At 37.8% G+C, this 16,400-nt stretch overlaps 1 protein-coding gene and 1 long non-coding RNA gene across 5 annotated transcripts in view; both read left to right on the top strand.

The window, feature by feature from the left end:
* Positions 1–331: 331 nt before the first annotated feature.
* HSF2 (heat shock transcription factor 2) overlaps positions 332–16,400 on the top strand; it is a 35,775-nt gene continuing 19,706 nt past the window's right edge. For 2 of the 4 annotated variants that reach the window (XM_082406199.1, XM_082406198.1), the window contains exons 1-3: positions 342–549; positions 15,241–15,349; positions 15,524–15,651. In XM_082406199.1, coding sequence (XP_082262325.1) covers positions 457–549; positions 15,241–15,349; positions 15,524–15,651 — 330 coding nt within the window. In that variant the 5' untranslated portion in view covers positions 342–456. Of the gene's footprint in view, positions 550–15,240; positions 15,350–15,523; positions 15,652–16,400 lie in introns of all 4 variants that reach the window. The other 2 variants (XM_082406196.1, XM_082406197.1) reach the window with 2 other exon arrangements.
* LOC309635313 lies at positions 1,065–5,066 on the top strand. The gene is made up of 2 exons (XR_014248756.1): positions 1,065–1,162; positions 1,845–5,066. It is a non-coding gene; the product is annotated as an uncharacterized lncRNA (long non-coding RNA).

Genomic DNA, 16,400 nt, shown 5'->3' with positions numbered 1-16,400 from the left:
CCAAATCTGCTTCCACGTGAAACAACCAAACACAGTCCCACAAGCAGAAGATCCGCTACAGCGAGAGCTCCTATAGACAGGGCAAATGAGAAAGCAGCGTCCCCCTTTGCTCCCACCCCTCCCCATCTGCAGCATCCAATTGCTTTCCTCTGTTGTGAGGTCGGCTCCTGGGATTGGTCGGGATCGGGACCGGCGCGGGACCAGTGAGCACAGGCCGAGCGGGGAGACTGGTCAGTCACGTGCGGCCGCCCGGTTACCCCGCCTCACTGCGCGCCTGGCGGGGCGGGGCGGGGCGAGGTGGGCGGGGCCCGGGAGCTGCTGCGCCTGCGTTGTGGGCGTTCTCGCGGAGCAGCTGCTGCCGCCGCCGCCGCCGCCTCCGCCCCCGCCGCCGCCTCCGCCTCCGCCGCTACCGCCGCGTTTGGGTGTAGAATTAAGAATTCCTGCGCCTCGTTAACAATGAAGCAGAGTTCGAACGTGCCGGCTTTCCTCAGCAAGCTGTGGACGCTTGTGGAGGAAACCCACACGAACGAGTTCATCACCTGGAGTCAGGTAAGGGTGAGGGCACGGCGGCCTCCGAACCCCCTAACTAACGTCCTCCTCTCTCGCGCTCTCCCGCGGGGTTGTCTCTCGCGGCCTGCGGCTCGACGCCTTCTGTGAGGCCCGCGGCGCGGGGGTGGCACGGGCCTCGGCGTGCAGCCTCGCGGGGTACCCCGGTATTGTTCGCGCGGGGAGCCGCGGGGGTCCCGGCCGGCGCCGCTGGCTCAGGCCGCGGTGGGGGAGGGGCGGCCGGCGCGGGGCGCCGCGGCCCGGGAGACCCCGTAACGGTCCGACCCGGGCGGCGTTCGGAACCAGCCCGGCGGAACGAGGGCGGCAGACGAGCCGAGGGAGCGGGAGCCACGTTACTGCACACTCATCCTCCGTCCTCCCGCCGGGCTCGCGGGCTGCGGCTCGCTGGGGGCACGGGCAGCTCTGGCCGGGATCTTCAACGCGGGGTTTATGTGAGGCAGTCTTTACCTTCGCGACCTGATTCTCGCCCCTAAAACAGACACACAGTCCGCCTCGCATCTGAGATCTTTATGAGGACGGCAGTCAGGGAAGGAGGCAAATGTTCAAACGCAGGTTACTGCTTATCAGGAGGCTTGAAAATATTATATAGAAAATGGTACGTTATTCTTTCGCGATTCTGAGCCGTTTTTATAAACGGATTTTTATGATTACTTTAATAAAAGTGCCAGTAGACAGGTGTTCAGTACCATAGTGGAGAGCAAAAACGAATCACTGAATTTCACTAAACAGTTGCCGGCAGTGTGGTGTATAGATGTCTTGATTATTGGTTTGATCCCAATTCTGCCACTAAACAGGCTCCTTATCTCGTCTGACCCAAGTGTCGTCGTCCATAAGATGAATAGGTTACTTAGGTGATCCAAGACCCCCTCTAGTTCCAAATACTGATTCTAATTAGAATGATTATTACACAAACAGAGCATTTGCGTTACAAATACACTTAGGCTATTGGAATCGTTTTGTGAAGGGGAGTGGAGTTCTCTTATTTTAGATGGTCATCTGTTTTGGATATTATCTTGTTTAGAGGCCTGGAAAAGAGTAAGTGAAAACTACCTGCACAGTGCCTGGCACCTGTTAAGTGCTGAGTAAATGTTATCTCCCCTCTTTCTCACTTTCTTTTCTGTTCCTTTTCTGTTCTGTTTCCTATGCTAGGAACCCTCAGTTTTATTATTTTACCTTAACAGGGAGCACTGTATTGAGTACGTGAAGTTTTGACTACTGTAACACCACGGTCTGCCTTATATTGCTGTCATTTGTTTATTTTCTTTATCTCCCTCTAGGACTTAATTTTCTTTAAGGTCAGTAGCATCGAGTGGATGTTGTGCATTAGGCATTTGATGAATTCTGCACAGTTGTACAAAGAAGGGGTGAAAATAAGGAAGCCAGCCACCAGTATACACTTAAAAATAAACAGATGTCTCATGCTTTTCATCAGTCATAAGGATTAAAAGTTGACAAGGATGGATCAGCACAGACTGCAGTTACTCAGCCTTGTAAGAGATTGGACTGAGAGTCTCCCCACTCCCAAGCTGGCTTTATCACACCTATTTGTCTTGGGTGGGCCTTCTTGTTTTTATTGCCTAGAAATGGTACCTGAATATATTGGAAATTGGTTTTAGTTAAAGGGTATTCTGTCAGCAGGTCTAATAAATTCTCGTTAGCCAAATATTTTAATAATATTTTTATTTTATGGGCAGTATTAAATGTGTAGAGTTTCATACTAATCCATAAATGCATCATTTTATGAATTCTAAGCCAAATAAACAAACCACTTAAAAATCATTCTTATTTTTTTTCCATTATTAAGTCTAAGCTTATGTTTTGGCTACTCATTTTTTAAACACATAGTGGGACAATTAAAGTATAAATTCAGTGAGGACAGGGACAGTATCTGTGCCAAGGGACACAGTAGGTACTTAATAAATGTTTGATGAAGCAGTGAAATCCTTGGACTATGTAATGGAAATGGTAGGAATGATAAAAGTGGAATGACGCCTGAAAAGAATCTCAAAGATCATCTGGTTTAGTCTCATTATATAGATGAGGATTTGAAGCTTAGAAGCTTAGGTTAGATTATTTATCTATAATTACAAAGCTAGCATTATTGGAGGTGGGGCTCTAACATAGATTTCTGAGCTCCCAGATCATTCTTCCATCAACGGCCCTACACTTAATACAGGTCGTCACAGTATTTAGTTTTTATACCAAAATGTTACTCCTCCACAAGTTAGTGGACAATTCTGGATTAATGTCTAGGGCTATGCTTAGTTGCCTAAGGAAGTTGTCTTACATTCCCACAGATTTTTCCAAAAACAGTGTTAACAATGAAAGGTAAAACTTTAATTGAACAATGATGTTAGATGGAAAAACCAAAATAATCTACTCTCATCTTTTATAAGTTGCTGTTTATGATTGTTTCTGGTTTCCTTCAAACTTGTTTTGCTGGACTTCTGTTGAGGTAATTTAGCATTTATACTCTCTGAGTGAAAATCATATTAAGACCTTTTAGAAGTAGCAGATGTTTGGGAAAGGAGGCGATCTTTTATGCAATTGTTTTCACTTGTGGAAAATAATTTACTCTAGCTAGAGTATAAGGCAAGGGGAGAAAACTTACCAACTGCAGTTTGAAAAGCTTGGCTTAATATTCCTGAAGACTTATATAACTTTAGTTTTCCTTGAAATTTGTAGTATGACAGAAATGAACTAATACCCCCATTGATGTCATTAATTGTAGAAATATAATATTCTGAACAATCAAAATTATACTGTTATAGACTCAAATAATAGAAATGTCTTTAGATTCTGAGTGTCTTTAAAACATACAGTACATCCCCCAAATTCCCCACTGATATTTCTCTTTCTTTTTTTGCCTGTTTTTACATTTCCTATAGCTATTTTGGCTCTGGTAGGCAGTCTGTTACCAGAATCGAGGACAGGGATAGTACTGTTGAACAACCTAAAGCTGTTTTAAATGTAACAGAGTCCTAAACAGAGGGCACAGGTTTAGCTTGGTAGCAACTGGGGAAACTTGATCTTCAGGGGCAAGAAGTTGTGGAAGTTGAATGGAAGTTCTTGCCATTGATTGTAAGGAACAGCCTTTACTGTTACTGATATATGATACTCAGTGTATGTTGAAGTGAAGCAATATTAAAAAAAAGAACTGTAAAGTCACTGTTTTACCAGTGTTACTGCCTTTGTCTCAGTTCTTCTGGTTGCTTGAGAATACCAAGAAGGGATTTCCACTAAAGACTTCATACCCATCTGTTCCACCTTTTTGTGCCCTATGGCAGTCTCTACTTCCCTATCCATCTCAAGTCAGCAGAGACAAATCAGGAAACAGGAGGGAAAGGGAGCAAAACCAGAATTTGTCCAGTGTTTTCTAGCTGTTTTGGATGAATTTGAACAGTAGATCTTTAGACTTGCCAGTGTTATGGTATTGTTTTGAATTTCCCAGCAGTACTCTCAAGTGAAAACAAGAAAGGCCACAAATGTGGCAGAATAGGGGTTAAATCCACTTTAGATGGACCTACAGAAAAGTTGACTGACTCACAGACAAGTATTTTTTATTTGTATACGTAAGAGAAAGAGCTAGAGACTCGCAAGGAATGGTTGGTAAACATTAAGAAATTATAGACTGGTTGTTTAAAAAAGAGATTTCTATTTTGGAAACTGTTTTAAAGTAATGGGGCTGAAGTATTAGATTATCATTAAGAGTATTTTGGACGTTTATAACCAAGAGTACCAGTTTGAGCAGAAACAATTACTATTTGGAAGCTTGCTAACATTTATGGGTTAGGCCTAAAGAGAAGCTACCATCCTTCCCACCCTACTGAGTATAAGTGGCTTTTTGTCCCTTATAAAATGCATAGGGAGAGTTCTGTGTTGCAGTGCTTAAGCTTCACAGGTTTAAACAGCAGTAAGGTAGAAATTTTGCACTCAAAGAAGTTATTTACTAATTTTGAAGTAGAGACTGAAGGAATACCATAAGCAGAGACACAGAACGATATTAGTGAGTTAGGGTTGTGTGTGTTTGAGAGAAAGAGCAATATAAACAAGAGGCATTCATCTTCTCATTTGATATATATAATCCAAGAGTTGAAATTCTAAAAATATAATTTGGTCCACTGTGATCAAAGACTCATTTATTGTCACTCACAAATAGTTGTGACTCTGTTACAACCAGACAGTGTGCTAGGTAGTAGGAATTCATTCAGTAGTTAACAAAATAGCTGCCTTCATAGATCTTACATTTTAGTGAAGGATACTGATAATTAAGAAGTAAGCAAACACAAATAATATAATTTCAGTTAGTGATAAGTAACAAAATAAAGCAGGGTAAAGAGAGAGTGCAATTAGGAGGCAGAAATCACACAGTATTTTGAACAGAGAAAGTTTAATAGGATAACTATATCAGGAGAATTGGGGTAAAGAAAACTCTAAAGAAGATAGGAATAGCAGTTATAAGAAGCAACCATCACTGGTAGGCCTAAGAGCGAGTGCCCAAGTAAGAGCCCTTCCCCGAAGTCTAAGACCTTGTTGGAGAGAGAATGCCCATATCTCACTGAATGGCAAAGACTTCACTGATGCCACACTAGTGGGACTTACTAGAAATCCATCCTTCAGAACTTGCCGGGAAATATGCTTTCTAGGGCAGGGGTTGGCAGATTATGGCCTGTGGGCCAACCATGTGTTTTAAAAGTAAAGTTTATTTGGAATATAGCCATGCTCAGTCTACTTACGTATTGTCTGTAGTTGCTTTCTTGCTACAGGGGCAGAGTTACGACCTTATGACCTGCAAGCCTAAAATATTTATTGTCTAGCCCTTTAAGAACATGTTTGTTAACCTATGCTCTAGGGTACCCTAGAAAGCTATTCATGGAGAGATGCCTGGCCAGAGATACTCTGATTTGAACCCTCCCAAGGGAGAGGGAGTGTTGGGGGAAGCTGCTGGCCTTAGGGTGCTGCTGCCTTCTGTGCACTGCAAGAGCTAGGTGCTGGAGAACCTTCCTGCACAGCAGGAACCTGCCAAGGACACACTGGAACAAGGAAGGGTAATCCCTTCCTCTTGTAATATCTCTCTAGTGTCTTCCATGACAAAGCTTAACACCGTGCTCGAAAAGAAAGATAGTTAAGACTTAGCTCCATATTTGCAGAGCAGACATTGAAGAATGAATTTGGCACAGTAAGTTCATAACTAGCATGTAAAATGACTGGAATCTGTTGTATTTTAGGTAGAGTGACGATGAAGCCTCTTTGGGGAGGTGATATGTGAGCAGAGATCTGAATGATTAGAAAAGATGGGTCTGGCAAAGGGGAATGGAAAATGTAAAGGCCTTGAGCATAGCATGTTCATATGATTGCAGAAGCCCCATGTGGTTGGATTATCTTTAGATAACATGAGAGTGAGGTCAGAGAGGTAGGCAGAAGCAGATGGTATAGGGCCTTAGGGCATGGTAAGGAGATTGGAATTGAGGGAACTAGTTAGAAGACTATCACAGTTTTCCACTATGGGATTGAAAATAGCGTGGCTGAGACTAGGGTAATAGCAGTGGAGGTGGTGAGCAGCAGATGTAATATCTACTTTGAAGGCAAGGTCACGGATCTTAATGATAAATTTTCTGGAGTTGGAGGAGAGATAGAAAAGAATTAGAATGACTCATGTATTTGGCCTGAGCAATGGATGGATGATGGTGCCATTTGCTGAGATGCGGGAAGATTCGGAAAAGTGCAGGTGGGGATTCTGTTTGGCCATGTTAACTTTGAGATTACAAATGGATCGCTAGTATTACTTCAGACGTGTTTTGTTTTGCTTGCATTTCACTGACCACACTTGGTCATACGACCACACCTTATTTCAAAGGAGCTGGGGAAGTGCAGTGCTGGAAAGGAGAACAGCATGAATGACTTCTGTACTCCAAGACCTTCAAGTGGCAATGTTGAGTAGGTTATTTAGATGATGTAACACTCTGGCATTCAAGGTGGAGTTTGGAGCTTGTGAGTGGTAAAGCCATGGGACTGGATGAGATCATCCAGGGAGACAGATGAAGATAGAAGAACCTGCAAGATAGGGTATTCTAATATTTAGAGGGTATGAAGACAAGAAAAAGCCAGCAAGAGAGATTGAGAAGGAACAGTGAGAAAGGAGAAAACACAAGGGAGTGAGGTCATATAAGTTAATGGAAGAAAATGGTTCAAGAAAGAGATGATCAACCATGTCAAATGCTGTTTTGACTTTTATACACCTCTTCTGGTGTATATAAGCAAAAATTTCTCTAAGGTAGTTACACCTACATTGAAGAGTAGAATTTCTGGAAAATAAGGTAAGACATGCTCAACCTCAAGATTAAATTATTTTCCAAAGAAGTCAAATCAGCTTGTACTCCTTTTAGCCATGCATGAGATTTCCCATTAATTTGTCTCTTCAAAACCTGATATTCTCATTCTTCTGAGTTTTTACCAATCTAGTGGATATAAAATATTATCTCAGTGAGGTCTTAATTTATATTTCCCTCATAATTAATGTGTTCAAACACTTTTTCATATTTATTGGCCATTTGTGTTTCGTATTCTATGAAATGTTTGACCATTTTTCTATTGGGTGGTTTATCTTTTATTATTTGTAGGAATTACTTGTAATTCTGCATCTTTTTGGATGTATGTGTTGCCTCTGTCGTCTCCTAGTTGTGGCTTTTTTTTTTTACTTTCTTTTGATGAGTATAAGTTCTTAGTTTTAGTATAATTTAATAGATCAGCCTTTTTTGTGGTTCATGTTCTTTGTTTCTTCAGGATGTTTTTGCTTTCCTACCCCAAGGAGAGAAAAATACTTTTCCATCTCTTTTTTTTTTTTTTCTTCTGAAAGTTTTAAAGGTTTGAATTTTATATCTAAATCTTTAATTCACTGGAATTGATTTTTGTGTGTGGTATAAGGGATCCTGTTTCATTGTTTTCCATATTTAGTTGTTTTAGCCCCTTTATTGAACAGTTTCTTCTTCCTCTAGTGATTTGTGTTGCTACCTCTGTCTTATAAGCGAAATTATATGTAGATTGTGTTTTTGTGTCTAGGTTCTCTGTTCTGTTCCACTGGATAATTTATCCTTTTTCCTGTATCACATGTCTTAATTACTGTAGCTCTGTAAAGCTTTTTGGGAGGGCAACCTAGTCTTCAGGAGTGCCTTGACTACTATTGGTCTTTGCTCTTCCATATATGTTTTAAAATCAAGTTCCATTAAAGAAAAAAAGCAAACCTATTAGGATTTTTTTAATTGCAATTGTACTGAAACTGTAAATCAGATTAGGGGAAATAGGTATCTTTATGATATGATATATTCATGGGAACAAGGCATTTTTCTAAATTCATTTTGTTATTTAATAAAGTTTTATATTTTTTGCAATTAGATCTTGCACAGCTTTGTTAGATTTTAGAGATATTTTAAATGATATCCTTTAATGAAAAATAATTGCTGTTGCTGGTAATTAGAAATACAAGTAACATTTGTATATGGATAATAAACCAGTGAGCTAATCATTTTACTGATTTGGATTCTCTAAGTGTACATCCATAGGTGTCTGGATATGACAGTTTTGTTCTTATTTTCAGACCCTTATACCTTCTGTTTTCTTTTTTGCAGTGGCTAAGACACCTCAGGGTGTCAGATAGAAGCAGCGATCATGGGATCCCTTTCTCTTATTTTTAAAGGAAATGTTTTAAATATTTCCCCTTTAAGTTACTAGCTGTTAAAATTGAGAATTTTTAATTTGCCTTTTTGTTATCGATGACAAAATTAATTGGGTAGCTTAGAGGGGACAGGGCATGCCGGGATGGAGAATACAGGAAAAAGTTGATTTTGGAGTAGGATGATGGGTTTGAAATAGACAAGTGAGTGAGTCAAAGAACATTGTGTAAAAATGTTAACGATTGAAAAATTCAAGTGGGAAATTTGAGATGGTCAGGGGCAGAGGTATAGTTGTGATAATCATTATACATAATAAAGTCAGTAATTAGAGAAATTGGTGTGGATGAGACTGCCTAAGGAAAGAGTATAAAAGGTATCATAATCAAGGATAGAAACTTAAAAAACCCACTACCTCTTGATAGCTGGAAGACAATTGAAAAGAAATATGAGAGATAGGAGACCCAATGTATAGTTTCAAAGGCATAAGAGCAGAGCATTTAAGAAGGGGAGTGTCAGAAGTGCCAAATGAAATGCCACAGAGAGGTGTAGGAAGATGAGGACTGAAAAGAGGGCATTGAATTTGGCATTTGGCATTTTAGAAAAAACAGTTTCAGTAGAGGCACAAAAACTGAAACCAAATTTTAGTGAGAGTAAATAGATGGCCCTGAATTGGAGAAGGGGGCTTTAAAATATTTGTTTGTCAAATTTTTCAGTGAATGAAAAGACAGATGGGATGGGTAGATTGAGAGGAAGTAAGGTAGAGGGAAAGTCCTTTTAAGATAGAAAAAGATGTATGCGTTTTTAAATTTTAATAGCTACTACCTAATAACCAACAGTGGTTATTTTTAAACTTTAAAAATTTTGCCAATCTAATAAGTGAAAATCATTATTTTGCTGTACATTTTTATGAATGAGATCCGATCTTCTAAATTTCACATTGGGTGTTTCATCTTACTGATTTGTTAGAAAAATTTTAATTAATGCAGTTAATCGTTTGTCATAAATGTTGGATATATTTTTATGTTAGTAAGCTTTCAACTTTATTGAATTTTTTAAATGTCTGTTGCCAGTTAAGTTTAAGTTCAGACACAAGTAATAGAAATCCAGACAACAATGGCTTAAACAAAATAGAGATGTACTGTATTTTTCTCTTACATCTGAAGATACTGAGTCACCTTCTCAACCTTTCAGCCATACTTAGTTCCTCTACTTCAGTGATTGCTGGAGCTCTAGCCGTTGGCTCCAGGTTCTGAGCAGGAATATGAGATGTAGGGGTTTGACACTTTGAGTCTTTTCCCTTTTAGAAGCTTTTGTGGAAGCTCCGCTCAATCCATTTTGCTTATATCTTGTTTGCCAGATGTGTTATTTGGCCACCTTTGCTTCTAAGAGGGACTGAGAAATGTATTTGTAGTATCAGACAAAATTGTGTTAGTAAGAAATTAGAGGAGCATCCATGTTGTTGCAAGTGGCAGGATCTCTTTTCTTTTTAAGGCTGAATGATGTTTCATTGGGTATGTATGTATAAAATATATTAATATATGTATAAAGTATGTATATATATATATCTCACAATTTCTTTATCCATTCTTTCTTTGTTGGACGTTTAGGTTGTTTCTGTGTCTTGGTTATTGTGAATAATGCTGCAGTGAACATGGGAGCACAGATATCTCTTAGAGATACTGATTTCATTTCCTTTGGGTATATACCCAGAAGAGGGCTGCTGGATCATATGGTAGTTCTATTTTTAACTTTCTGAGGAACCTTCATACCATTTTCCATAATGACATTACCAATTTACATTCCCACTGACAGTATACAAAGGTTCCCTTTTCTCTTCATCCCTCACCAACACTTGTTGGTTCGTTTTTTTGTTTTTTTAGGAATAGCCATCCTAAAAAGTATCAGGTGATATCTCATTGTGGTTTTGATTTGCATTTCCCTGGTGATCAGTGATGTTGAGCACCTCTTCACATACTTGTTGCCCATTTGTATGTATTCTTTGGGAAAATGTCTAATCGAATCCTTTGCCCATTTTTTAATTGGGTTGCATATTTTTGCTGTTGAGTTGTGAGAGTTCCTTATGTATTTTAGATATTAATCCTTTATCAGATATGTATTTGCAAATATTTTTATTCCATTAAGTTGTCTTTTCATTCTGTTGATTATTCTTTGCTGTGCAGAAGCTTTTTAGTTTGGTGAATTAGCTTGACTTGTAGTAGTCATTTCACTGTGCATGTGTGAATATATGTTAAATCATCATGTACACCTTAAATATATACAATTTTAGTTTTAAAAAATAAAAAAAAGTAGAGAAATCTGAAGATAAGGTAGGCAGCTAGTAGTCTCCATGAATACATTTATTAATTTTTACCTGTATGACTTCTGGGGTTTTTTATGTGATGCTTTCAAAAGCTTGGTTATAAAGAGTGAGGTAGCTTTGAGTTAGCATTGAGCTTTTGTTTTTTCCTTCCAAATGGAAAGTTTATTAACTAATCCTTTTCCCTCCTAATTTTTCCTCCTGATTTGAATGCTGCCCTTACTTATTACCTATTAAATTCTCAAATAGATTTGCTGCTGCTTCTGTTCTCTCTAGTCTGTCCATTCAGCTATTTGAGTATCCCTTCTTTAGTACCAAACTCTGGTAGACACTATAATTCTGTTGTCTGTGTAAGGTAGGGTTAACACCTCTCTCTCCATTGTTTTCAGTATTTTCTTGCCTATTTGTTACATAATTTTTATGAAATGAACTTTAGTATCTAATATTTGGTTGTGTTAGCATCTATTCACCTTGTCTCCAAAAACTTTTTTTTAATTGAGAGAGAAGTCAATGCACTGGTTAACTTAATTAGACTTGACATCTTTACAACACTGTCTCTCTGTAGTTTAATATTTCCTTAAAGGTCTTGTGTAGTCTTAAAATTTATTTTTAGATACTTGATATTTTTCTGTTGTTGGAGTTTTTTATTCCATTTTAGTTGTAGGTTTTTGTTGTAAAATACATATATCTTAAGATTAACCATTTTAACCATTTTTACGTGTACAGTTCAGTGACCTTAAGTACATTCACTTGTTATGCAGCCGTCACTACCATCCATCTCCAGAATGTTTTTCATTTTCCCAAACTGAAACTTCATACTCATTAGACAGTAATTTCCAATCCCCTCCTCCTTAGCCCCTGGTAACCATTCTACTTTCTGTCTTTTTGAAGTTGAGTATTCTAGATACCTCATGTAAGTGGAATCATACAGTATTTGTCCTCTTGTGACTAGTCTAACTTAGCATAATGTCTTTAAGTTTCATCCACATTGTAGCATGTGTTCTTTCTTTTTAAGGGTGAATAATAGTCCATTGTATGTATGTACCACATTTTGTTAATCCATTCACCTGTCAGTGGACGTTTGGGTTGCTTCCATCTTCTGGCTATTGTGAATAATACTGCTGTGAACATCGGTGTACAAATATCTTTTTGAGCCCCTGCTTTTAATTCTTCTGGATCTATATGTAGAATTTTAGGATCATTTAGTCATTATGTGTTTAATTTTTTGAGGAACGACTGTACTGTTTTCCATAGCAGCTGCACTATTTTATATTCCCACCGGCAGTGCAAAAGGGTTCCAGTTTCTCCACATGCTGACCAATACTTATTTTTTGGGTTTTTGTATTTTTTTTTTTTTAATAGCCATCTTAATGAGTGAAGTGATATCTCATTGTGGTTTTGCTTTTCATTTCCCTAATGATTAGTAATGCTAGGCATCTTATGTGTTTATTGAACATTTGTGTATCTTTTTTGGGAAGAAATATCTATTCAAGTCCTTTGCCCTTTGCTAATCAGGTGGCTTGTTTTTCGTTGTTGTTGAGTTGAAGTTTTTTTTTAATGTATGTTATGGGTATTAACCCCTTATCAGATGTATGATTTGCAAATATTTTCTCCGATTTTGTGGGTTACCCTTTCATTCTCTTGATAGTGTTCTTTATGCAAAAGTTTTTAAGTTTGAGGTAGCCTCATTTGTGTGTTTTTGCTTTTGTTGCCTGTGCTTTTGGCGTTATCCAAGAAATTTTTGCCAAATCCGTTGTCATGAAGCTTTTCCCCCTTGTGTTTTCTTCTAAGACTTTTATAGTTTTAGCTGTCACGTTTAAGCCTTTGATCTGTTTTGAGTTGATTTTTGTATATGGTATAAGGTAAGGAGTCAACTTCATTCTTTTGCTTGTGAGTATCCAGTTTTACCAGCATTGTTTGTTGAAAAGGCTGTTCTTTTTCCATTGAATTGTCTTTTTTTTTGGCTGAGTTGGGTCTTTGTTGCTGCGCGCGGGCTTTCTCTAGTTGCGGCGAGCAGGGGCTACTCTTCGTTGCAGTGCGCGGGCTTCTCGTTGCAGAGCACGGGCTCTAGGCGTGCAGGCTTCGGTAGTTGTGGTACGCGGGCTCAGTAGTTGTGGCTCGTGGGCTCTAGAGTGCAGGCTCAGTAGTTGTGGCGCGTGGACTTAGTTGCTTCACGGCATGTGGGATCTTCTGGACCAGGGCTCAAACCCATGTCCCCTGCATTGGCAGGTGGATTCTTAACCACTGCGCCACCAGGGAAGTCCCTCCATTGAATTGTCTTGGCATCCTTGTCAAAAATTCTTGGACTTTATATATGAGGGTTCATTCCTGGGTTCTCTATTCTGTTCCATTGATTGGTCTGTTTTTATGTCACTACCATATTATTTTGATTATTTTAGAAGGAAATTTCAAATTGTTTATTTTTTATATGGAAATACACTAGTGACTATTTTTTTAATTCTTATTTTATATTGGAGCATAGTTGATTAACCATGTGTTAGTTTCAGGTGTACAGCAAAGTGATTCAGTTATACGTGTGTCTATTCTTCTTCAATTTCTTTTCCCATTTATGTTGTTACATAATATTGAGTATAGTTTTCTGTGCTATACGGTAGGTTCTTGTTGGTTATCTATTTTAAATACAGTAGTGTGTACATGTCAATCCCCAAATCCCAATCTATCCCTTGCCTCCCACCCTTCCCCCGGTAACCGTAAATTTGTTCCCTGAGTCTGTGAGTTTGTTTCTGTTTTGAAAATAAGTTCATTTGTATCTTTTTTTTTTTTTGGATTCTGCGTATAAGCAATATTGTATGATATTTGTCTGATTTACTTAGTATAGTAATCTCAGGGTCCATCCATGTTGCTGCAAATGGCGTTATTTCATTCTTTTTGATGGCTGAGTAATATTCCATTGGGTATATGTACCACATTTTCTTTATCCATTCATCTGTCGATGGACATTTAGGTTGCTTCCATGTCTTGGCTATTGTAAACAGTGCTGCAGTGAACATTGGGGTGCATGTAATCCTTTCAAACCATGTTTTCTTCTGGATATATACCCAGGAATGGGATTGCTGGATCATATTGTAGCTGTATTTTTAGTTTTTTAGGGAACCTTCATAGTTTCCCGTAGTGGGTGAACCAATTTACATTCCCACCAACAGTGTAGGAGGCTTCCTTTTGATCCACACTCTCTCCAGCATTTATTGTTTGTAGGTTTTTTGATGATCGTTGTTCTGACTGGTGTGAGGTGATATCGTCTGCCCATTTTTTGATTGAGTTGCTTGTTTTTTTGATATTGAGCCCCATGAGCTGTTTGTAAATTTTGGAGTTTGCAAATATTTTCTCCCGTTCTTTGGTTTGTCTTTTTGTTTTGTCTGTGGTTTTCTTTGCTGTGCAGAGGAATTTAATTAGGTCCCATTTGTTTATTTTTGGTTTTATTTCCATTACTCTAGGAGATGGCTTGAAAAAGATATTGTTGTGATTTATGTCAAGTGTTCTGCCTATGTTTTCTCTAAGAGTTTTATAGTATCTGATCTTACATTTAGGTCTTTAATCCATTTAGAGTTTATTTTTGTGTATGGTTTTAAAGAGTATACTAATTTCATTTTTTTTTACAGGTAGCTGTCCAGTTTTCCCAGCACCATTTATTGAAGAGACTGTCTTTCCTGTATTGTATAGTCTTGTTTCCTATGTTGTAGATTAATTGACCATAGGTACATGGGTTTATTTCTGGGCTTTTCTATCCTGTTCCATTGATCTATATTTCTGTTATTTTGCCAGTACCATACCATTTTGATAACTGTAGCTTTGTAGTATAGTCTGAAATCAAGGGGCCTGATTCCTCCAGCTTCATTTTTTCTTTCTCAAGATTGCTTTGGTTATTCAGGGTCTTTTGTGTCTCCACACAGATTTTAAGATTTTTTTGTTCTAGTTCTGTGAATAACGCCATTGGTAATTTGATAGGGATTGCATTGAATCTGTAGATTGTCTTGGGTAGTATAGTCATTTTGACAATATTGATTCTTCCAATTTAAGAATATGTTATATCTTTTCATCTGTGTCATCTTTGATTTCTTTCATGAATGTCTTACAGTTTTCAGAGTACAGGTCTTTTGTCTCTTTAGGTAGGTTTATTTCTATGTATTTTATTCTCTTTGTTGCAGTGGTAAATGGGATTTTTAAAAAATTTTTCTTTCTGAACTTTCGTTATTAGTGTGTTAATTAGTAGCTAGATATCTTACTGAATTCTCTTGTGGTTTTTCAGTTGATTGTACAAAGATATAATTATGTTTATTGATAAAATGTGACTTTCAAATTTTATCTTATTTTTGTCTTAATTGCATTGGCTTTAAAACATTGTTAAGTAATTATACTAGTTACATACTGTATTTTATTTGTTTTTGATTAGAAGAATGGAAATCTTTCTAATATTTAACTATAAAGTTTGATGCAGCTTTTGGTTTGATACATACTCCTAACTTTTGAGATTGACATCAGAAAGTTTAATTGCAGTTTGGAGCTTAATTGAAATTTGTAACTTAATTGCAGTTTGTTTTTGCTGCTATTAACAGGAATAAAATGATGGTCTGAAGGTGTCATGGAAGGACTGCCAAGTTTTGGGGTTCATATGTATCACCTAATTTCAGAGGATCTTAACTAATTGACGTTTTCAATTTTTTTCAGAATGGCCAAAGTTTTCTGGTTTTGGATGAACAAAGATTTGCAAAAGAAATTCTTCCCAAATATTTCAAGCACAATAACATGGCAAGTTTTGTGAGGCAACTAAATATGTGTAAGTATGGACAGCAGTTTAATTGGAGTACTGTCATCAGTCACTGATTAAACCATTTCCCCCATTAGGTTGATAAAGGAAAATATATTCCATAGAAGCACCATTAATTTTTAAAGCTTTTACTTTTGTCTATTTAAAATTTTATTCAGAATCTGAATTTTGAATCTTTTTCAGATGGTTTTCGTAAAGTAGTACATATTGACTCTGGAATTGTGAAGCAAGAACGAGATGGTCCTGTTGAATTTCAGCATCCTTACTTCAAACAAGGCCAGGATGACTTGTTGGAGAACATTAAAAGGAAGGTGAGCTATTGTTAACATGATTTAATTAGGGCATTAACATGTAGTATACTTGGCCAAGACGTATTTCATTTGTTGAACTTAAGAAGGTACTGAAATACACAGGTTTTCTTGTTGGGACAACTTAAACTAATAAAGCTTTAATTATTTTGTCCTCTATTTTTTTTTTCCTCTGCGCTCAACTGTATGGAGGGCTCAGTCTTTAAACACTTTTTAGAGGAAAGGAAATGTTTACATTCTGACTTAGGATAAGGAGTCATCTATATTGTGATAGCTCACTCCTTATAATTTAGCTTAAAAAACATAAGTTCCTACTAGAAAGTCAGCTGTCTGGAGGGCCTTTTTCTTTAGTTCACTGCTGAATATCTAGTGCTCAGAATAAGTCCCTTATATATAGTAGGAATTTAATAATACATTTTTGAATGGATGATATGTTTTGCTGAAATAAGATATTTTGACTAAATTCACAAGGTGGGGTGGGGGGCGGTAAAAGGGTAGTGGGCCATGAAAGAACATGGTCTTAGCGTGCAACTATTCTACATAAATTTAATTAAAAGTGGAATGCAATAATAAATAGGCTTGGGGAAATTACAGGGAATTTGACAGAAGGAAATGAAAACAAAAAAAAAGCCCTTAAGTTGCTCCTGCTCATGGAAACTTTTCCACATTAAAAATATATAAATAAACTGATTATTCCTTATCCTCTCTTTGAGCTATGAAGTCTATTCTTTTCCTGGGCTTTTGGAAGTAAA

The sequence above is a fragment of the Balaenoptera borealis genome (assembly GCF_965194805.1).
Source record: "Balaenoptera borealis genome assembly, chromosome: 9".
Classification (NCBI taxonomy): domain Eukaryota; kingdom Metazoa; phylum Chordata; class Mammalia; order Artiodactyla; family Balaenopteridae; genus Balaenoptera; species Balaenoptera borealis.
The sequence above is the reverse complement of the archived record's forward strand: the minus strand, read 5'-3'. Positions and strand labels throughout refer to the sequence as shown.